Source organism: Canis lupus, chromosome 6 (assembly GCF_048164855.1).
Source record: "Canis lupus baileyi chromosome 6, mCanLup2.hap1, whole genome shotgun sequence".
NCBI classification, from domain to species: Eukaryota; Metazoa; Chordata; class Mammalia; order Carnivora; family Canidae; genus Canis; species Canis lupus.
This window is the reverse complement of record NC_132843.1, coordinates 44,777,829-44,802,462: the sequence shown is the minus strand read 5'-3', so window position 1 is coordinate 44,802,462 and position 24,634 is coordinate 44,777,829. Positions and strand designations below refer to the sequence as shown.

The window sequence follows — 24,634 nt, the reverse complement described above, 5'->3', positions numbered from 1 at the left end:
ACAAGGGATCCATGGCAGGTACTGAACAGAGGACCCATTGGGGGAGGGCCTTAGGGAAGCCATCAGACCGGGCATCGAGGCTCACTGGCATCAGAGGGAGACAGTCTCAGAGGCAAAGATGGGAAGCTGTCAGCAGTGGCAGTGACGAGAAGAGAGAATACGGAGACGTTACATGCACAGAAAACTCTTTCAAGGGTTTTCATGAATCGAAGGAAACAGTGGGTAGAAGCAAAACCAGCTGTTTTTAGTAACAGGAGAGAGTGTGTTTGTGCCACAGGAAAGGAGCCTGCACAGAGGGAGAGGTCAATCGTGGCTGGAGAAGCTGGGCCCCAAGCGGCAGGCTGGGGTTAGGGGCCCTACTGGCCGCAGACACTGGGCTCCAGCAAGCGGGTGCATCTGCTCTGTAGTAGGTTGACATGGATGCGTGCAGGTGCTGCTGTGCGTGGAGGTGTTGGGGCAAGAAGTTGAAGGACAATATGCCTGCCGGGCTTATTATTTCTGTACCTACCAAAATCAGGAAGGTGCAGCAGCAGTGAAAGCTGGATATGCCGGAGGGGAAGAATATGGGGGCCACCTGAGGATGTGCAGGACAACTCGGCATGGTGGCAGGCCAGCTGAGGGGAAGGCTCAATACAGCCCCTCCTAAGGGACCTGCGATTCTCAGGGGGCATTGACCCACATTACAGGAGCCAGAGCAGCAGGAGCACCCTGCTGAGTTCATCCCTGGTTGGGCAACAGGGGTGCAGGGAGGGCGGAAAAGAGGGAGCTGAAGCAAACGTGGGGTTGGCCAGAGAAGTGGGGGAAACCGGGCCAAGGAGCAAATCACCTTTCTTTTCTCCAACTACAATTCAGCCTAGGAAACCAGCACATGTTTGTTTAACCTCCCAGAAGCCTGCCTTTGTTTGTTGGTCCCATGACGCCAATGACAGATTTTAGAACTGCTTGTCCATCTCTCTGCTCCTGCTTCTAATGCATTTTTTGTTTTGATTTTGTAACAGAGCAGCTGCAGTTTTGATAAGGAGGGCACAGTCATCATCAATCCATTTTGAGTTTCGGCAAGGGTGGAAGAACAAGATCTGAGAACACTGATGGTAAATAGCTGTTAAGCCTTCCCGGCAGGAGGCAAGACTAGAGGACCTAGCTCATAGGGCTGGTATTGGGACCAAATGGGAGAGTGTGTATAAAGTTCTCAGCACAGTAGCCAGCTCACAGTGACTGTGAAACACATGAGCTGTCCAGTCACAGAAGGTGAGGCCAAGAGCAGACAGCACAAAGGACATTCACAAAAGAGAAGCAGTAATCTCTCAGAATAGTGTGAGGAGGCTTAGGAAATATATTCCAGTGCTCCCTAAGCAAGGAAGCAAGCACGGAAGAGATGCATTTACTGCTTGGGGGAAGTGGTGAATGATCAACAGATAACAGAAAGAACAGAGACACACTTGATTCTTAGTGTTTTTTTTTCCCCTTTCCCTTCTCCCCAAATTATTCAAAAATAGGACAGAGTCGAGCACAGTATTTTAGCAAAACCCACATGTTTAATTCCAGATAAACTATACCCCAGGATAGCCTAAGAACTTTGTCATGAAACCACTATTATTCCTCTGTGCAGAAGTGGTAGAAAGGAAGTGAGAGTAGAAACCCTGAGTGGTAGCAAAGAGAGTCCCAAGAAAACAGCAAAAATGGAAGTCTGCATAATGGCAGCTGTTAGTCAGTCAACTGCCTGTCTCTGGCTAAAGCTTGCTGTGGCTTAAAAAAATACAAGGTATCCACTAGAGACAGCATAGCAGCGTCAAGAACAAATCTCGGCAATATGAGCTCATTTTTTCATAAAGACTATGTAGATCTACAGTTAACAGCAGTGTATTGTATACTTAAATAATCACTAAAGGGCACCTGGGTGGCTCAGTCAAGTAAACATGTGACTTTGACTCAGGTCATGATCTCAGGGTCCAGGGATCAGGCCCCACATAGGGAACCCTGTTCAGGAGGGAGCCTGCTTCTCCCTCTCCATCTCTCTCCCCTGCTCATGATCTCTCTCTCAAATAAATAAAATCTTTATAAAAATATTCGCTAAGAAAGTAGAGCTTACAAGACCTTTTAATGACAAGATCTTAAGTGTTCTGGTCACAAAGAAATAAAGTAATAAAGACAGTAGAAGAAAACTTCTGGATATGATGGATATATTTATAGCACAGATTTTGCTAATGGTGGCCAGGGTGTGTACTTACCTTCAAACTCATCACGTTGTATACATTAAATGTGTACAGCTCCTTGTATGCCTGTCATATCTCAATCAAGTGGTTTAGAAACATGCAGTCTGGTTTGGGTGGAAGATCATGTATCAATCTGGGGCTGACCCAACACCCAGCCTATCCCAGGACAGACTGAGCTCAATCAGGGTCCACCGCCTGGTAGGAAACCATATCCTTTTTCTACAGGCGGGGCTAAGTTTCAGAGGGCTGGCCTGCTGCAGGGTAAGCACCATCACCACTTATTAAAGGGTCATTGTACTAATTATTTTAATGGTTTTACCTCACTGAATCATTTCAACAGAGATAGAAAGTAAAAACCATTCCAGTCCCTCATTTATAGATGAAAAGACTACAGCCGATAAAGATGAAAGAACATCCTCAGGTTCAAGTAGCTAGACAGTGGGGGTGACCTATTCCAGTCCCTGGCTGTGTAATCTGAAAGCCACCATAAACACTTGAGCACTAGAAGACTGGAATAAGGAACCGATTTATTCTTCACTACTCCATGGGACAGAAGGAAGAGGCTCATGTAAGTTAAAAGAGGCAGTTTTTAGTTCATGAGACTAACTTTGCGATCGCAGCTGCCGGAGAGGGGAATGGTCTACTCCAAGAGAGTGTACTGAGATCTCCACGAAGATGTTCACATGGAGTGGGGACACCCAACTGGAAGAGACTGGAGAGGAGGGTCCTGCTCTGGCTGGTGTGATCTCTCTGGGCCCCTATGAGACACATAGATATCTGACAAGAGAATGGCAGTAATACTTATGCTCCTGACCAGATCAGGAAACTCACAAATTGAGGTACCCCATCAAGCCCGTGTAACTGAAGTCTAGTCTCAAAAATGCTGGAAAAAGTGTGCTTTCCTGGAGAGAAAGAAATGCTGGGAGCATGAATCTTCCGAGATGACAATGGGGACTATACATCCTGTCTTTGCACGGGGTGGTTTACATGGGGGTTTGTAAGTCTTGGTGTCAGGGGTTGGGGTACGTAATGTCTGCACCTGGAAAGAGTTGGAGAAGACAAGAACATTCCTTCCTGATGGCCCACTCTTGGAACTATTACAAAATTGCTTCTGGACAAAAGTCATTTTCAAGCTTCAAGTAATACAGTTACTTGGTAGCTATACATCCTATAGAGCTTAACTGGAGGCTGGGCAAAAGCAGTATTTCTCTAACTATCCACTTACACAACACAAATTCATGAAGCAGTGTCATCATTATGGAAGCACTGTGTGTTTGAGCTGGAATGGAGACAAGGAGGGAAGAGAATTCAACAAAGAAAGACACTTGCTTTCTAAAAGGTGGTCAAGGATGTCTCTCCAAGGATGTGATAAAGAGCTGAGAGGCACAAAGCTACAAGAAGACTGTTCCAGGCGAGGGAAGCCAAGTGCAAGGACCCCAGGGCAGGCAAGAGCTTGGCCTGTCCCAACCACGAGACTGAACCAAGGCTGGGAAGGTGAGCAGGAGCCAGGCCACACAGGGCCCGTCAGCCTGGTTGGTGAAGCTGGATCTCCTCTTACAAGTGAGTGGGACACTGTGGACAAGGTTCCTCCTGGAAACACCCTTCTGGCTTCTGTGCAAAAATGAAGCTCCAGAGTATCAGGGTAGAAACAGACCACTTAGGATGTGCTTGCAGCAGCCCAGACAGGAGAGAATGGTTTGAAGACAGGCCTGTGGAATTACAGCTGTTGCTGGAAGGAGAAAAAGAGAGACAATGGTCTGGTGTCCATCATGAGGTCTTGACTTACCTCATTTGGGCTGGCGTGCAGGTCAGCCAACACTGGTTTGGTCTACTAACCCAGACCCTGCTGCTACCCCTGTCTGCCCAGGGCTGTCGACAACAAAATTCCCTGGGTAGCTTCTATATTCTTAACTCTAAGCCATCAAACCTTTTCTTTCATCTGAAAGGGAGCACATCCAGAGCTTGAAGTTACCACAATAAGGCAAAAATGAATTTATAATTTTGGGTGATGGTTCTAAACCCATTTTCAACCGTAAGTCGGGGAGGGGGTGATGTGGCAATGAAAAAGAGAACCAAGTTTGGAAAATCGCCATGAAGTGTCTGAGTCAACAACTTAAGGACTTTAAATAAATAAATAAGTGTACTTGGGTACCCCTGGGTCCCAGTTCTTATTCAGTTATACATCTGTTCGGCAATGGAATGAGGAAGTTAATTACTTTTCTATGACATGTATGTATTTTGTGAGACACCACATTGCACCAGTTAATAATGATCTACCTTCTGTTGACACAAAATGTTTAAATTAATAAAAATCCAAATGATACATCTCATAGCAAAGTGTACTTAATTGAAAGGCTGGATGGCAGGAGTAGTAATTTTCATGGGTAAAAATTATTGAGATGTGCTTATGGTAGCATGAAAAGCTCAATTAATAAAGGGACTTATGTAGGCAAACTGCTTTCAGGAATGCATACTTTACAGAAAGGGTAGGCTGTGCTTCTCTAATCGTTAATACAGCAGCACCATGATTGTCAGAGAAAGAAACTGAGCTGATATCCAGTAATTGCCCATAATTGACAATATTAGTGATTTTACATTTAAACTTGTCTGTTCAATCTTTAGGGTCTGAAATGACAAATGCAGAAAGGGTATAAACAATCCTTGAAGCTCTGCTATTAATATTAAAAATCTGTCTGCTCTCTACCGACTGTACCCTTGGTAACTTGATACTAAACCAACAGCATTATAAAAACAGTTTATTTTGTCCCGAACGACATAGTGGTATTAGATTTCCTCGGAAAAAATCCAGATAACATCTCAAGTAGGCTCCCAGGACCAAGATTGAGGGGCACACTCTAAATAAACCTGACAGGAGTGTCTTATGTAAGCCTTGAAAACCCTGAAAGGAAAGTCTGAAGCCCAAGACACCCTGTAATGATTTTGTTCCTTTCCACTGATTTGGGGGCAAAGAAGAGGCTAGTCCACCACCTTTCTTCCATTTTTAAACTCTTCCCTCACTTCTCTCTTTGCTTCCCCTCTCTTGCTTAAAAACCAGAACAGAACTGGGGCACCTGGGTGTCTCAGTCGGCTGAGTGTCCAACTCTTGATTTCAGCTCAGGTTGCGATCTCTGGGTTGTGAGATGGAGCCCCACGACCCACTCTGCGCTCAGCGGGGAGTCTGCTGCAGATTCTCTGCTTCTGCTTCTCCCCTCACTGTTCCTGCCTGTGTGCTCTTGCTCCTGAGCCCACCAGGTGCTCCAATAGGGTCTTTGTTTAGGTCTTTGAGTGATAGCAGGTACTCAGCAAATACCTGCTGGTTGTCTGTCATGGGAATATGCAGGTAAAGGTGAAAATGGCCCAAGCTCAGAGTGGGCAGTTTAAAAAAAAAAAAAAAAAAAAAAACTAATTCTTTTTTTTTTTTTTTTGGGTGGCAAAATGTGTGATTCTTATTTTTATTTATTTTTTTAAGATTTTTATTTTTAAGTAATCTCTATACCTGACATGGGGCTCAAACTTACAATTCTGAGATCAAGAGTCACATGTTCTACTGACTGAGACAGCCAGGCACCCCAAAAATGTATGTTTTAATAAAATATAGCAATCCCCAAATATCTAACTTATCCAGGGATTTATCCAAGTCAAAGGATTCCGGAACTTGATGACTGGAAAGCTCCTAGGGAAATTTGAAAGATCAGACAAATGGGAAAGACTGTTCTTTAGAAGACGCACATGGAGAAAATGCTACCATGTCTTTAAAAAACAAACAAACAAACAAACAAACAAACAAACAAACAAATGTTCAGAAGATCAGGAATTCCAATCCAAAAACCTGCAGTTAAAGTATGTTTCCCCAAGATCAGCAAGGACTGAGCACCTGAGGCCACCCTGCCTGGGCGTAGAGCCTTCCTTTTCTCTCAAAGGCTGAAGAGTTTCTGTTCCCTTCCTTTCCTTAGGAGTCTTGACGTTGCTTCTCTGTGCACACCAGGCCTTCTCTTTAGCCTTTTTTAAGTTATGGGGCTGTTGGACAGAGTGAATGCAACTGCAGAAAAAAGCCTGTGGACATTGCTCGGGTCTTTTGCTGAGCTAAAAGGCAGTAATATGAAATCAAAGAGGGTAGCACTCACTATTTTTACCATGATTTTAATGGGCCTTATTCCTAACAGGGTGCAGTTGTGAACAGTAGATATTCATTGACCGGATGTTAGAGGTGGACAATTTTCCTCTTTTTCTGAGGCTGCGTTCATTAATCGTACTGAGGAACTGCCCCACGCTGCATGCAGGCTAATTGTTTAGAAATAATTAACATGTTTTTATTTCAGTTGTAGAAAACATAATTTATTAATTGGCTGCGACTTTACGTGTTCCATTTTAAGAGGCACAATAAATAAAGAAATTAGCATAAGAAGGTATTGAAAAAATGCCAAGATTGACTAAATTCTGAAAAAAAGCAAGAGGAGTCTAAATTAAGGATAAGTAAATTTATTGCATGGCGGGGTTTAACAACAAATGGGAAGGAAGCTGTTTTTATGGGTGGTTAGCTGCAGCCTTCAAATTTTAATTTTATAGACAGAAAAGCATTATCAATGCTTTAATAATTCCAGGATCCCAATTTACATATCAAAACAGGAGACAGAGGGGGCCCCCATCTCTCTTCACTTTTCAGAGTGCTCAGGCTCTGAAAATGACTTGGCAGCAAAGGTTGAACGAAAAGAAAGCAGAAGATATGCTGATGTCTGCAAATGAAGCAGTACCATATCCTAATTACCAAGAAGTACAGTTAGTTCAGAGCCCGCACACCCTCTCTCAGCAATTAATACTCAGCACAATTGGTAAACACCCTTATCTTTAATTGAAGCTCCCCGAAACAGCCTGTAAGCAGATGAGTATTTGAAACAAACCATTTGCCATATCCCCGGGTATTAATTGGGCCCAGTAACATCTCATTCGTTGTGAGGGCAAGAGGAAGGCTGCCATCAGAGACAGGCAGAAGCAGTTCTCAGAAAGCCCTTCTGCGGAGTGTAATGGTGAGAGAACCATGCTCGTTTCCTGGCCTATTTTCAGAATTTTTGATTCTCCTGCCTCGTGCAATAGTTTCTGACTTTTTGCCTCTACATCTGTCAATATACTTAGCTGTCTGTTCCTGGCCAAAAGCCCACCCTCACTGTTCTTCCCTGGCTTCCCAGCCCTCCACCATGACGGAAATGCAAACTCTGCCTGGCATACCCTGCCCCTCTCCCTGGATCACTAGCCTTGCCATGTGCAGTTCTCTAATACGTTGTACTCTCCAGACCTCCGGGACATTTCATGGGGTCGTGTGTCCCCTGAACCTAATGCACTGAAAAGTCCTGCACAGCCATTACATCTGAGGTCAACGCCCCCTGCTCTGTGAAGTCTTCCCTGATGGACCAGGGAGATGTTTTTTTCTTTTCCATTCCCACTGCACTTCGAACAGGCTAACATTAAGATAACTGCCACACTAACTGAACCATGTGTCTGCACTCTGTCTCCACACTAGGACATAACCCACTTGCAGGAGGGGGTGATCTTCTCATCTCAGAGTCCCACAGTTGATATACTATAAGCTACTCACTAAATACTTGAGGAAGGAATAAAGAATGGGGAAAAAGAGGGAGAGAAGAAAATACTCAAGCAGGCTTGCTAAAGGACTAGAGACAAATGGTAATTGTAGATAAGTAAGAAGCCCAGAAAAGGAGTCTTGAGTCTACTCAAGTTAAGGAACAGCAGAAGCCTCATTTCCAGAGGGTTAATGCTCAGCCTAGGAAGAGAACAGACTGGCTCCAAATCACAGCCCTTGCTGGGAAGTGTGAATCCCAGCTCCCCAGACTACCCACAGAAGCTATGGGTTAATCTCTTCTTACAAGACTAACCTACTCACACCCTCCCAGGTGGACAGGGGAAACATCAGCGAATGTTTGTCCAGGGTCTTGGACAGACATTATCATTAAAACGTGCTGAGTTATCCAGTGGCAAAACCAATCTAAAAAAATATATCTTTTCTGATTTATTTCTGTAGTTCAATTATCCAAAGGGTTTGAGAAATTGGATAAAAATAATATTCCAAGCACTTTAAAATGAGGAATAAATGTAAATACTCTTTCTAGAAAAATAGTCAAAGGGGGAACTTCTAGATCAATTTATTTTTTTACCTTTAACTTTTCCCTTTGCCTCCACACTCAGGAGCAGTGCCCACAGTATTTCATGAAAAGGGCACTGCCCCAGAATTAGGAGACCTGGATAATCTGGTCCTGACTCTCCGACATGACTTGATTAGTGAGTACCACAAGTCCCTTCTCCTCTCTGTAAAATGAAGGCATTAAACCAGAGGCCTAATGTTTCTTCCAGGTATTCAAATTTAATTGATGCCTTCTGATATACCTCTTGGCCTCTGTGGTATTTGTGTGTGGGTGTAAGTAAAAAGTATATGCTCTCATTCTAAAAGGTAGAAACCTTTCAGGCCCTAAAGGTAGGAAGAGCCTAATCTGACCATCATTCCAACTAGTTTTGGGGAAAGAATGCAGAGAAATGCATGTGCTCAATCTGCTGCATTTACCTGGAGCCCAGTGGCCACTGATTTTCAGAGCAGTTTGTCAGCACAACCACACTTGGTAGAGTACCATCCCCAACCTGTGGAGCTGCACTACATATTCTCACCAGTGACACCACTTCCCCAGGATCATGCCTCCAAGGAGGCAGTGTCACTGCAGGTGGCTGTGTCTGCCTAGGAAACACTGACCCCAAAGAGTTATCGTGAAATTCACTGCTTTGTTTGCTTCCTCCCATATTTCAACAGCGAGGTATTCATGGAAGTGTGCGTGGCAGAAGGGTTCCAAAGGCTGATGCAGTTAAGCATGTCATAATTTAGGGGCTTCGGGCAGGTACTATAGACCCAGAGCATCAGCCTGCAAGTCCACGGTTGAACCCAGCAAACAGATTAGAGGGAAAATGTGTTTTATCCCATTTAGTAAACTAAATAAAAGTTATTTTTGGATGACAGCATATACCCTCAATTTCTCCACAAAGTAAGGTAATGAGAGGAACTAGAATACTCCACCACCCTACTCTTGACTTCTAGGACATCCTTCCTATGGTTGTGGCAGGGCTAGGTCAGGTTTTAGGCAGAGCCCTCTGCCGCCACTGCCCTTGCCAAAGACTCCAAGTGTGGTCTCCCTCAGGGAGATGATTTCCTGTGTGGCAAATCCTAAAAGAGGCATCATCTCCATTTGGGAGATAATCGGAGGAGAGGGAGGGTCCAGGATGACCTCTATTGTGTCCAGGGATGGGGGAAGGAGGAACGGTCTGGCATGTGAGTCTATGCGGTGCGGCTCATGCTCAGCCCAAGAGCTCCCTAGCGCACCTCTCCACACACATATGCCTCCCCCATGACTCTACTTGCAGCCCCTGCACACCCTCAGTGTGAGCGATGTTACCAACAGTAGGTGTGAGGGAGCAGGGCCATATGAGTGGAGATGAAGGGCAGTGATTTACCCCTAAAGTCTGGACAAAGGTCAGCTCATCTCTCACAAGGGAGAACCCAGGTGAGGGAGAAGGTCTGCACCAAGGACAGTGCAAGAGAGAGCATCCATTGCCCAATGCAGTGACCACAGAAACCACACAGAAAACACTAAAAAGAAAAATGGGTGAGGCGGCAGAGAGTAAGTTGGAGCAGGAAGACTTAAAAAGTTACCAAGAAGATTATATGAGAAGTTCACGGATCCTGACAACAAATGACGGGTGCTAAGGAGGCTATAATTCCTAGGACTCCACATATAGACGATGTCTTCAGAACATTTGATAATGATGGCAACCATTAAGTGTCCACCATCTCCCAGCCTATGCTTACACTATCTTTTTTTTTTTTTTTTTTGCTTACACTATCTAACCGAACTGTCAAAACAGTTTTGCCAGATATATCACTCTCATTTTGCAAAAGAGTAAACAAAGATGAAGACAGGGAAGTTGCCAATGTCAAATGGTGAGTAAACAACAGAACCTAGGACTATCAGACTTCAGAGCATGTGCTCTTTCCACTGTATGAGCTGCCCTGTTAGCCACCACCCAGATTTGATCTCTCTGGCCAGTGTCACTGATATAACAAGTACATACCTGAGGATTAGAACCCAATTCTTCCTCTATCTAATTCTGTACACTCTATAATATCCTACTGCCTTAAGGAAGATAATGATTCAACAAATAGTACTGGGAAAATGGAACATCCATAGGCAAAAAATGAATCCTGTACAAAAATTAACTCAAAATGGATCAAAGACCTAATCACAAAACCTAAAACTATAAAATGCCTAATAGAAAACATAGGAGAGGGGATCCCTGAGTGGCTCAGCGGTTTAGCGCCTGCCTTCAGCCCAGGGCATGATCCTGGGGTCCTGGGATTGAGTCCTGCATAGGGCTTCCTGCATGGAGCCTGCTTCTCTCTCTGCCTATGTCTCTGCCTCTCTCTCTCTCTTTCTCTCTCTGGGTATGTGTCTCTCATGAATAAATAAATAAAATCTTAAAAAAAAAACATAGGAGAAAAATCTTTATTTTCTTAGACAAAGATTTCTTAGATATGACATCAAAAGACTGATCCATAAAAAAGGAAAAAGACCCTAAAAAGTGAACTATGTCAAAATTTAAAACTTCTGTTCCTCAAAAGACTCTACTAAGAGAATGAAAAGATAAGCCACAGACAGAAAAAATAATTTATGAAGCACATATTTGATTAAAAAACAAAACAACAACAACAACAAAAAATGTGTAAAGAATAAGGAACTCTGGGATGCCTGGGTGGTTCCGTCAGTTGAACATTTGTTTGACTCTTGATTTTGACTCAGGTTGTGATCTCAGGGTCATGGGATCTAGCTCTGCATCAGGCTCTGTGCTCAGTGGGGAGCCAACTTGAGATTCTCTCTCCCTCTCCTTCTGCCCCTTCCCCCTGCTTGTTCATGCTCTCTCTCAGATAAATACATTTTTTAAAAAATAAAGAAGTCTAGACTTTAGAAAGATGACATGTCCAGAGAATCCTATACTGTATGTCCACAGATACAACTAGCTGTATCTAGTTAACACCCACATCAGTATAAATAACTGAGAAAATGACCCAAAGACTGATAGGATAGACTCTCCATACTGAAATGTAAAGAGGAGATCAGGAAAAAGGTAGGAAAGGCAGAGACATGGATGGAAGCAAAAGAGACCCACGAGACTATTCATGAGAGGGAGGAACCTGTGGTCACAGAGAGGGAAGAGGTACAAGCCACCCCAGGCACAGGGGACCTATATGGGGAAGATGACTCCCCATAACATTTGGCTTTGAAAACCAGAGGGGACTAACATCCAGAGTTCTTACAACCAGTGGGGCTTAACACCTGGAACTTTAAAAATCAGTGGGCATGGCCCTGGGAGAGCTGGAGGGCAATAGAAAACTGAAGTCTGCCCTTAGCACAACAAACAGCTCAGCTGAGATACAGCATAGAAGCAGCAGTTTGGAAAATCCCTGAGGAATACAGGAAGGAGATTTATTTACTAATCTCACAATATGTGCTGGAGGGGCAGGGATCTTTGGAAGACTTCTCCAAGAATGAAAGAGCTGGTGCCATTTCCCTCCCCTGCCCCCCAGCCTAGATACACAGACACCTGCAGAAACCAGTGCAGTACCAATACTCTCCACAGAGCTTGCCAACAGAGCACCCTGCCCCTGTGTGCTTCTGCAGATCCACCCCCTCCAACCCAGCAGGGCTCAGCCAGAGTTTTCCCAGGCTGAGGTCCCCTCAACAACATAACATACAGGAGACATCCCTGAAATGCCAGGTTCTGGTGAACAGAGAAGAGCTACAAACAACCATAAAACAAGTAATGAAATGGCAAAACCTATCAATAATTACTGTGAATGTACATGGACTTGGTACTCCAATAGAAAGACACAGGGTGACAGAAAGGATTAAAAAAGCAAGGTCTGGGCAGCCCGGGGGGCTCAGCGGTTTAGTGCCGCCTTTGGCCCAGGGTGTAATCCTGGAGACCCGGGATGGAGTCTCACGTCAGGCTCTCTGCGTGGAGCCTGCTTCTCCCTCTGCCTGTGTCTGTTTGTCTCTCTCTCTCTGTCTCTCATGAATAAATAAATAAAATCTTAAAAAAAAAAAAGCAAGGCCCATCTATATGCTGCCTACAAGAAACTCCTTTCAGACCTAAAGACACATGCAGATCAAAATGAAGGAATGCATTTAGCATGCAGATGGAAGTAAAAAGAAAGCCAGCATAGCAATACTTAGACCAAAAAAAAAAAAAAAAAAAAAAAGCTTTAAAACAAAGACTGTCACAAGAGACAAAGAAGGACACTATAATTTTTTTTTTTTTAATTTATGATAGTCACAGAGAGAGAGAGAGAGAGGCGGAGACACAGGCAGAGGGAGAAGCAGGCTCCATGCACCGGGAGCCTGACATGGGATTCGATCCTGGATCTCCAGGATCACGCCCTGGGCCAAAGGCAGGCGCCAAACCGCTGCGCCACCCAGGGATCCCAGAAGGACACTATATAAACATAAAGGGGACAACCCAACAAGAAGATATAACAATTATAAATATATTTGCACCCAACATGGGAGCACCCAAATACATAAAGCAGCTAGTAACAAACATGAAGGAACTAATGAATAGTAATACAATAATGGGGGTGGGGGACTGTAACCCTCCATTTATATTAATAGATAAATCATCCAAACAGAAAATCAACAAGAAAATAGTGGCTTTTAATGACACATCAGACCACATGTATTTAAAAGATATATTCAGAATATTTTGTCCTGAAACAGCAGAATACACATTTTTTTCAAGACTACATGGACTGGGTGACAGGCACTGAGGGGGGCACTTGATGGGATGAGCACTGGGTGTTATGCTATATGTTGGCAAATTGAACTCCAATAAAAAGAAATTAAAAATAAAAAAAGACTACATGAAACATTCTTCAAAGCAGATCATATGGCCACAAAAAACTCCCAACTTCAGAAAAGACTGAAGTCATTCCATGGATCTTTTCTAACCACAATGCTATCAAGTTAAAAATCAACCACAAGGAAAAATCTGGAGAGAGAACATATACATGGAGGTTAAATAACATGCTACTAAACAATGAATGGGTCAACCAAGAAATCAAAGAGGAAATTAAAAAATACATGGAGACAAACTGAAATGAAACCCAGTGGTCCAAACTCTTTGGGATGCAGCAAAAGCTCTTGTGGGAGGGAAGTTTACAGCAAGATAGGACTACCTCAAGAAGCAAGAAAACGCTCAAATAAACAACCTAACCTTATACATAAAGAAAATACAAAAAGAACAAACCAAATCCCAAACCAGTAGAAGGAAGGAAATAATAAAGATTAGAGCAGAAATGAATGAAATAGAAACTAAAAAAAGGAATAAAACAGGTCAAAGAAATCAGGAGCTGGTTTTTGAAAAGATAAACAAAATTGATAAATATTTAGTCAGACTCATCAGAGAGGGTTGTTGGGACTCAAACAAAATAAGAGAGAAAAATAAAAATGCCTCCACATAAATATAAAGCATTATAAGAGAATATTATGAAAAATTATATGCCAACAAACTGGACAACCTAGAAGAAATGGATAAATTCCTAGAAACATATAACCTGCCAAAAATGAATCAAGAAAAATAAAAAATTTGAACAGACTGACTACCAACAGTGAAATTGAATCAGTAATTAAAACACTCCCAACAAACAAGAGTCTGGGACCACAGCTTCACATGTGAATTCTAGCAAATATTTAAAGATGAGTTAATACCTATTCTTCTCAAAGTATTCCAAATATTAGAAAAGGAAGAAAAGCTTCCAAATTCATTCTGTGAAGCCAGCATTACCTTGATACCAAAACCAGATAAGACACTACAAAAAAAGATAACTACAGACCAATATCTCTCATGAATATAGATGCAAAAATCCTCAACAGAATACTGGCAAATCGAATCTAACAATACATTAAAAAATCATTCACCACAATCAAGTGGGATTCACTCCAGATCCAAGTGTGACTCACTATTTGCAAATCACTCAATGTGATACAACACATTCCAAACAAAAAGGATAAAAACCATTTGATCTTCTCAATAGATGCAGCAAAGGCATTTGACAAAGTACAACATCCATTCATGATGAAAAAAAAACCCTCAATAAAACAGGTTTAGAGGAAACATACCTTACCATAATAAAAACCATATATAAAAATGCACAGCTAATCATACTCAAGGGTGAAAAACTGAGGAACAAGACAAGGATGTCTATTTTTGCCACTTTTATGCAACATAATACTGGAAGTCTGAGCCACAGCAATCAGACAAGAAAGAGAAATAAAAGGCATCAAAATTGATAAAGTAGAGGTAAAACTTTCAGTATTTGCAGATATCCTGACACTATATATAGAAAATCCTAAAAACTCCACCAAAAACTACTAGAACTGATAATAGAATCCAGTAAGGTTGGAGGATACAAAATCAATATACAGAAATCAGCTGCATTTCTATACACTAGTACCGAAGTAGCAGAAGGAGAATTAAGAAAACAATCCCATTTACAATTGCACCAAAAAGAATTAAATGCTTAGGAATAGTTGTAACCAAAGAGATGAAACACTTCTACTCTGAAAACTATAAGGAAACTATGATGAAAGAAATGGAAGATGATACACACAGATGAAAAGCTGTTCCATCCTCATGGATTAGAACAAAAATATTGCTAAGATGTCTATTCTACCCAAAGCAATCTATAGATTTAATGCAATCTCTATCAAAATACCAAAAGTATTTTTTTGGACATCACTACAGATCTATTGGAATGATTACAAACAAAAGAAAACCTGACAAAATCAAGTGCTGGCAAGAGTATGGAGTAATTGAAATTATCACTCCTTGCCTGTGGGAATTCAAAATGGTACGGCTACACTGGAAAACAGGCAGTTTTAAAGTTAAACATGTACTTACCATGCAACCCAACAATCCTACTCCTAGGTATTTACACAGATGAAATGAAAATTTATATTCCCACAATAACGCATATGTGAATGTTTATAGTGGCTGTACTGATAACCACCAACCACTGGAAAAGAACCGAATGTCCTCCAATGATGAATGGGTAGGTAAACTGTGGAACAGCCACATAATAGAATACTATTTGGCAATAAAAAGGAACCAAATACTGAGATTAGAGAGTTGTGTGTATGTGTAAAATAACATAACTGAATAGCAAAAGCATAATGTTAGGTGAAGGAACCCAGAATCAAATGGCTCTTTGGAACAATTCACATGACATTTTGAAAAAGGTAAAGTTACAGTGAGATAAAGCAGATCAGAGGTTAGCAGGGGCTAGAAAGTGGCATGAGGAAATTTGATGGGGGGGATGGGACTGTTCTGGGATGGTGGTTGCAGACTGCATTTGTCAAAACTCATTGCACTGGACACTAAAAATAGTGAGTTTTACTGAATGAAAATAATACCTGGATTTTGTTTTATTTTTAAAGATCTTATTTATTTATGAGAGAGAGAGAGAAAGAGCATGCACACAAGCAGAGTTGGTAGGGACAGAAGGAGAGAGAGAAGCAGACTCCCTGATGAGCAGGGAGCCCCAATGCAGGGCTCGACCCCAGGATCATGACCTGAGCTGAAGGCAGATGCTCAACCACTGAGCCACCGAAGTGCCTGGATACTTGAATTTTAAAAAGATAGGAAGAGTATCTTTGTTGTTCATAAAATCAGAGACAGCATAGTGGAGAGGTTAAGATTATAGCCTCTGCAGCTAAAAGCTCCAGTTACTTCATCGGCAAAATAGGAAGAAGAGCAACCATCGCCCTCATAAAGTCATGGTGATTAAGTGAGACAAGGTGTATAAATCACTCCACAAAGCACAGAGCACAGAGGAAATGCCCCTGAAGCTTTTGCAGGGATTTTAATATAGAACGTTCTCAGAGAAAGGTCACTCCTTCTACAGCACCCCTTGAATGTTGCGTGCACTGTGTTGGGCTAGGTACAGTGCCCGGGACAAATGGACACAGACTTGTGTGACACAGCAACTGTCAACCCTCCCCCCCAACTCTGTTCCCTGAGCCAGAGCTCCTTGTAGACCACAAACCAAAAGAAAAGCATTTCTGTGCAAGAACTGAAATGGTTGCAAGACAGAATTCCTGTCACCACACATCCTGGAGCCACCCTCTTCTTATCCCCGGGAGGGGGCGGGGGGGGGACGGGACACAGACGACTTCTGAACGAACCAGAGCAACTTGAAGCAGCTTGGGAGCACAGCTGCCCATTCTCTGTGATGTGGCCTGCAGCATATTCCAAGGAGACACAATAGCTACATTGTCTATTTTCCCGGCCAACTTTATAGACCGTTGTACCAAGCCCAGAAGCCTCTCCCATCTCATGGTAATGTGGCAGATGGGATGATGTGGTCATGAAGTCAGGACACTCCTTTCCTCACCTGAACACTGATGACAGCCAGCACTGCACTCGAGGGAAATCCTTTCTTCTGTTTGGAGAAGCAAGACCCAGGTAACATACACTAATATTGGGGTTTGACCATATAAAATTTGTCTCCCTGTGTCTCGTCTCTTCTCTCTCTCTCTCTCTCTCTCTCTCTCTCTCTCTCTCACACACACACACACACACACACACACACACACACACACACTTCTTCAATCCCCTGCCAAATCTTCCTGAGATAATGTAATCCCGTTATGATGAAAACATTAGACACGAGGCACACATTTCTGCTTAGGCTGTTAAAACTTGTAACATAAAACAACTCAGAGGGGGTTGAGCTCATCGGCCTGCCACAAGGCATTTCTGCTTACAATTAATTTAGCAAAATAGAAGAAGGCAGTAGCAAAAAAAAAAAAAAAAAAAAAATCTTGGTTTACTAAACGACCTTTAAGTAATTGCTCGTATTTTAAATAGACTCAAGTTACCATAAACTTCTTGGGCAGAGTACTCTCATTTCCTTGGTCTATGGCTTTCATTCTAGCACTGCCTTCACTACTTCTTCAGACAATCGCTGTTTCTTCCTTGGCTCACTCCTGCCTCTTTTGTTGCTGGGTTTATCAGAGTTTCAAGTAATAGCTCCATTGAGGTGCAGTGTATGCAGAAACTGGACACAGCAACCCCAAAGGTGCTCCCTGTGTTAGAATGCTGGGCCATTCCCAGGCTCTATAACATGCATGTGCTAGGCGGGGCCTCAGAGGAAACCAAAGAAAGGAAATTCCACACAAGAGGATCTTCAAACACGGGCTGAAAATAATTACCAAGGACAGTAACTAACAGAACTTTATTTCTATGGAAGAGAATAGGAGGAAGTAGACTTTGTAGCATCAAGGAATGAGAAGCTTCTTGCAGTTTCCCCCCAATACCTACCTCCTCCCCACTCCCAAGCCATTTTTTTAAAAGATTTATTTATTGATTTATTTATGATAGATATAGAGAAAGAGAGAGAGGTAGAGACACAGGAGGAGGGAGAAGCAGGCTCCATGCCGGGAGCCTGACATGGGACTCGATCCCGGGACTCCAGGATCGCGCCCTGGGCCAAAGGCAGGCGCCAAATTGCTGACCCACCCAGGGATCCCCCAAGCCATTTATTAAACTGTTTTCAGAAGGGACACATTTTCAGAATGACTCTGCTCTGTCTCTGTCCACAGAAGGCCCTATGATAAAAGATCTAGGTCCCTTCTCCCCAGATAGGCTGGTACCAGGTAAAAGGTACACATGTGCCTTGGAAGCCCTCAGGAGAATTAGATCGTTTACCCTCACACCTTCTTTTGCCTCCAAAGACCTGAATTCATACCTATGTGCTTGAACAGCAAACTGCAGACGTCCAAACAAGATGCTGTAAGGTCAGACTTCGAAGTGCTCTCTTCTACCCCAAACCCACAGTAGTGGGAAGTGAAGTAGGAAAAGAGAAATGAAAAATAGCTTTACTGATTCAAAAATAAGAAAAGCATCTCCCTGGAGCAAAAAGAGAACAGAAATACAAAGCAATAAGGGAAGCTAAAGTGAGGGCCTCAGGTCTGGAAGCAAGCAGTAGCAGGCTGGGGTTCCTTTCCTGTGGTTAAAAGGCAATAGAACTGCTTCACATTAGAAAGGTGAGTTGAGTCCACTTTAAGGCTTTAAGCCAGGGGGTGAGGTAAGGCTCCTTTGTCTATAAAAAGAGGCTGAAGACACAGAGCTGATGATATATTCCCTTAGGCTAAGTCGGTAAAGGAAGCTTTGGGTCCAAGAAAAGCAGAAAAATAATCTTCTTTTTTAAAGATCTATTTATTTATTCAGAAAGAGAAAGAGAGAGAGAGAGAGAGAGAGAGAGAGAGAGGCAGAGACACAGGCAGAGGGAGAAGCAGGCTCCATGCAGGGAGCCCGACGAGGGACTCAATCCCAGGTCCCCAGGATCACACCCCGGGCTGCAGGCAGTGCTAAACTGCTGTGCCACAGGGGCTGCCCCAGAAAAATAATCTTGAAAACTTTAAACCTAGGAACTGAAGTAAATTTAATTTTGACTGAAGTAGTTTTGAATTCATAATCTTTGGGGAATGCACTAAGCTGGAGTCACCTGTGTATTACTTTTTCAAGGCAAACCAGCAATACAGAGATTTCAGGAGGGATGTTTACATCACTAAACAGGACAAAACTCTCAGATAAATAGAAACTTGAAAATATAACTGATGAACTAATTAAAATCACATTCATATTCTCATCTATATACATCCCCACTCACTTCTACTAGGAAACATTTCAGAGAAACATGGGATAACAGAGCTGGAAGGGGCTTTAAGAGCATCCAGTTTAATTTGCTTGTGTTACATACAGTATTTGTCTTTCTCTGTCTAGCTTATTTCAATTAGCATAATGTCCCCAAAGTCCATCCATGTTCTTGCAAATGGCAAGATTCTCTTGTTTTCAATGGCTGAATAACATTCCAGGATATAGATAGAAGATATCACATCCCATTTTCTTTATCCACTCATCTATGGATGGACACTTGAAGTTGTTTCCATATCTTGGCTATTGTAAATAAGGCTGCAATGAACATGAGGGTGTACATATCTTTTGAGTTAGTGTTTTCATTTCCTTTAGATAAATATTCAGAAGCAGAATTGCTGGATCATGTGGTTATTCTATTTTTAATTTTTTGAGGAACCTCAATTAAGTTTTTAATTTTTTGTTTGCTCTAGTGGCTATGCCACTTTGCATTCCCATCAAAACATAACACACAAGGGTTCCCTTTTCTTCACAATCTCACCAACACTTGTTATTTCTTATCTTCTTGATTCTAGCTATCCCAACAGGTGTAAAGAGATAGAGATGGCCAAGAGGTATGGGAAAAGATGCTCAACATAGTGACCATCAGGGAAATGCAAATCAAAACCACAATGAGACATGGGTCTCTTGTATGACAAATGATGGAATAAATCAGAGAGGTTGAATGACCTGCCCAAGGCCACTCAGTTTGTCAGGTACAGAATGGATTAGAATCTAGCAGAGCAATAAAGTACTTTTTCCATGTTACCATCCGGCCTATCTCTAACACAACATTTGTGATGGTTAATGTTATGTGTCAGTTTGACTGGGCCAAAGGGTGCCCAGGTATTTGGTTAAATATTATTCTGGGTATGTGTGTGAGACTGTTTTTGGATGAGATAAATGACTGGAATCAATTAGTGGACTGTCCTCCCCAATGTGAGTGGGTCTCACCCAATCAGTTGAAGGCCTGAAGAGAACAAAGACCGACCCTACCACAAGTAAGGGGGAACTCCTCCCGCCCAAATGCCTTGAAGCTGGGACACTGGTTTTTCCCTGCCTTTGGACTCAAATGGAAGGCTGGCTCTTCCTGGGTCAGACTGGGACTTCGCCATTTGCTCTCCTACTTATGAACTATAGGTCTTGGGACTTCTTAGCCTCCACAATCACATGAACCAAATCCTTCAAATAAATATCCCCCCACTACTTCTTTACACACACACACACCTACCCACCCACCCACACACTCCTGTTGATTCTCTTTCTCTGGAGAACACTAATACAATATTAAACTTTCAACTCAAAAGAGGAAAGAAAATGGTCCCAATGAACATGGTGGACACTGTAGATCAGCTACCCAAGAGCCATTCACAACCTTCTCTTCCCCTGTCATCCTGTAGTTTAAAGGCTGAAAACCTAAAATGTAGTTTCTTCACCTCTCTTATAGCTAATGGTGGTCATACAACACAGTTCTGAACAATAAATTGCAGGTGGAAATCCCTAGGAGCTTCTCCTTTTATTGCCCCTTCTTTATGTCTAGAGCTTGGACACACCAGCTGATGATGGTTGAGGACATCAGTTATCCTGGGACCATGAGGACAAAAGGTACCCCCTCAGGATGGCTAAGGAGGAAGACAGAAAGATTCTGGGTCTGTGATGAGATCTAGGAGTAGCTGCTCCTGCCTTGGACTGCTTCTCTAGAATTTGTGAGACAAAGCCAGTTTTAGTCGTGTTATCTGTCACTTGAGGCTAAATCTTTTCCTAATAGACAATTCTAGCCAGATTTCAGCTATAATGAAAAACAAAAGCAAACATGACCCCAGTTTTAATAAAATACAAGCATTTATCCAAGAAATTTTTTGCGGGTCTACAATACAGATGGCATGAAGAGGCACTAAATCCAAGACCTCCCCTTCAAGGATGCTGGGGAGAAGAGACCTTGTTTCTTGCCATTTCAGAGGATGGTCTGGGGAGAAATCCCTGGGGAATATAATTCTAGCACACGTGGTTGTTGCCAAAGGCTAATGCTAAAGTGGACTGAATCTTGGGCAGGTAGTAGCAGTGAATCCAGCTTTTCCCATTTAGATTATTTACTTCCTTTTAATTAAAAACTAATTGTGTTCACTGATTCCTGCCTCATTAGAATGAGTACACAGTCCCTTCTTCTGTAGTGAAAACAGCAGCCTCTCTCTATCGATGCTGGCACCAATGATTGCCAGTAGCTCTATGGTAGAGCACGAGACTTAGTCAAAAGATCTGGGCTTGGGACTCCTTTCGCCCCTGTTTTGTTCATCCTCCCCTACAGGTGTATCTCTGAACCTGAGTTCCAGTTCCTCACGTACAATTATTGGCTTAAAGGACAGAGTGATTACAAAAAAATCCCCACAAATGCAAAACACTCCACGAAGGAAAAAATCAATCAGATAACTCGGTTGTGTGCAAACTAAAAGTAAATAGATTCAATGTGAGGAAAGCACATGAGTAACAGAAGAAAAGTTCATTCATCATTATTATTTTTTTAAACCTAAGTTCATTCATTATCTTTCTGGCATTTATTTTGGCTCTTCTTCCTTTCTCAGAGAGTAAAAGTTGCTAGGTAAGTGATCTCTGATTAAGTGTTAGAGTAAAAAGCCTTACAGAACAAATTCTAAGGAAATAAAAAGCTAGAAATGACTTGGTAGATTTGTCTGCAAGCAGTAGCTATTAGCACCCTCCCCCTCACCCCTCCCCCGCCATGCTCTAACAGTGCTCCGACCATCAATATCCTTTTCATTACATTTTTGACACCTATATTCCCTTTAGAATCTAAGCTCCCCAGATCCCTACTTGAGATTAAGCCTCTTACGACTTCGTGGGTGATAAAAATTCTAGGAGATAAAACATGTGCCGCACAATGATTTTTTTTTTTTTACCCACTTTGTTTCCCACTCTGCACTGAGAATCTTCTCCTTTTGGACAAATGAGAGAAAAGCAAACAATTCACTGGGACGGGGCCTAGAACATGTTCCAGGCCGGTTCCACACCACATACCTTGTCTTGGGTTTCGCATCGGACACAGTCACACTCAAAACAGTACTGATCCTTCAGCTGCTTCCGGCGCTCCTCGCTGGTCATCAGCATGTCCAGGTAGCAGATGGTGAGCTGGGGAGGCCAGAGAGGACAGGGTCACAGGGCTGTAGTGCTCCTCCTCCTGAACACATGCTTACCATCACTGCTGACTATTTAAGCAAACGTGTTTCTATTATGTACCACAAAGTGCAAGAGGAAAGAAAGATACTACTTAGAGTCTCTCTATGCAAATAATCCCATGTAAAATTTTAATGTGTTACCTTCCAGTCTTCATTGTGTCATGAGTACATATATATTATATATCTACTTTAAAGAATTGGACTCATGACCTCTATACGTTTTTACACCTTGCCTTTTATTCACCAAACAAGAGAATATCAAGAGCTGGCATGTGTTTGGTCATCCTAAGGTTGTGTAGTAAAATCTGTAACTGCTGGCAATCAGAGAAGCCAGATCAATTCTGATCCCCAAGGGGTGGCAGACGCTGTACCCAGATGCTCTTAAATCCTGAGCAGTCCTGCATGGACTGCCATGAGGCAGACCTCATGGAATTTGAGGTCCACCAAATTTGGTGTCTTTGAAGTTAGGACACTGTTTTACTTGTGACCAGGTAGATTTAATTAAAAAAAAAAAAAGGAATAATTTGCAACTAGGGACAAATAATGTCAGAATGTGATCCTAGGTGGAAGCTCTTAAGCTGACTCCCTTTCAAACAGTAATTATGTTGTCTTGGATGACGAAAGGTCAGGTCTCCCTGTAGCTGTCAAGTTCCACTGGGAAGTCATAGGTCTTTAGGTAACACTGTAATGTTCACATATCCCTCACTCAACCAGATATTTGCACTGAAAGTCTAATTCAAAATACACAAGATGGCACTCCTGATTCCCCCAGCCTGTTCCATCCCTGCTGGAGCCATCCTAACCTCAGCTGACAGCAATGCATCTTCTGTGTCCTTCAAGTGGAAACCTCAAAGTCACCCTTGACTTCTCTCTCCCCTTCACATTCTCACCCAATCCACCAGGAAATTCAATGCACCCAACCTTAAAAATATATACTCCTTTCTACCTCTCCCAATGTGATCATCCTGGTCTGAGTTGCCTTTCTTTCTCGCTCCTAAAACAAGCAAGTCTCACAGCCGGTCCCCCTGTTCCCCCTGCACTCCACCCTCCAGCAGGGGATTCTCTTCAAATTTAAGACAGATCAGCTCTTCCCTGTGCTCAAAATTCTCCAGTGCCCCCCGCCCCCCGGCTTTTGCTTATGGGCCAAGTCCTGACAAGGGATTCCCACAGCATAACTCAGTGTGTGGTTCCAGGGCCTATGTCACTCGTCTGTAGTAATGTCAGGAACCAAACACAAAGGAACACTTAGAAACTTCTATAGGAATCTGGTAAGAAACTCTAATAATAAAATGTTAGGCTTTTATTTCATATGTGTTTAAAATCTCATTTTTCCAGTAATTTATTTTCATGAAATTTTACAAAAATATTAGTCTCCAATGGATGAGGACTAATAATAACAACAACAACAGCCACCACCAGCAGCCTGGTTCCCTCTCTGAGCACCATCCCCACTGCCAGCCCTTGCTCCTCCTGTCCCCATGCACCCCTATGCCTGACGACACTGGCTGTTTCTGCTGCGCTGCCCCCAGAACCCACACCAGGGCCTCCCTTGCCTCTGCTGGGTGTCAGTGAATCTCACTTCTTCATTGAAATCTAACCTGGACCCCCTCCTTAAGATAACAACCTGACAATCATCTCACCCAGGGCTCCTCATCCCCTCACACTTTTCTAGTTTCTTTTTGGTAACAAATGTCCACTTGTAACATATTGTGTACATACAATACTTCTGTATTTGCTTTTACATGTGAAGGTAATTGCCAGGGTATATATGTATGGTGGGCAGAAGTGGAGGTGCTGCTGGAGAGAAAGAAGGAAGGACCATCCATGGAAGGAAGGTACAAAAGCTCTCTAGAGCAAATAATCCCAGATGCTTTTTCTTAGACTTGAAAGAAAGCATCTTGTGTCTTCAAAGCATGATCTTACATGCTGGAAAGCATGATAGGGAAGAAAGGCCATCCTCTTTGACAGAAAACATAGCTTTGGGTGAGTCTCAGTGGAAAAGAAGCCTGGTCAGCCAGCCAAAGCTGTCCCATCCTCCATAGCCATCCCCAGGGTCCAGTCTGGCTGGCCGGCTCTCTCTAGAGCCTTTCCGTGTTAGGCAACATATCATGCTGCTCTGTAACACAGAAACAAGAGTATCTGGCCTCAAGCCAACAAATCCAAGGCCAGAGAAATAAGTTTGGCTAACCCAAGACTTAATCACAAGGGCCAAAACTCATGAGTGATCATGACAGGCAGTGAATAGGCAACAGAAGACTAATTATTTCATTTAATCCCACTAAATAGCCTCTGACAGCCTTCCTTGTTACCCTGTAACTGCCCAAAACCACTACCTGGACTGAACTATGGCTTTCTAATGGACCCTTGGACTGCCTGTGGTCTACCTCTCATCTTCTCAACTGCTTTGAGAGATCTTCCTAAAACTCATATCTG

General features: G+C 42.8%; 1 protein-coding gene across 8 annotated transcripts in view; it reads right to left on the bottom strand.

The window, feature by feature from the left end:
* The window catches only part of SMYD3 (SET and MYND domain containing 3), a 796,483-nt gene that overhangs the window by 231,775 nt on the left and 540,074 nt on the right, over positions 1-24,634 (bottom strand). For all 8 annotated transcript variants that reach the window (XM_072830260.1, XM_072830259.1, XM_072830262.1 and 5 more), the window contains one exon: positions 22,044-22,154. In XM_072830260.1, coding sequence (XP_072686361.1) covers positions 22,044-22,154 — 111 coding nt within the window. The remainder of the gene's footprint in view (positions 1-22,043; positions 22,155-24,634) is intronic.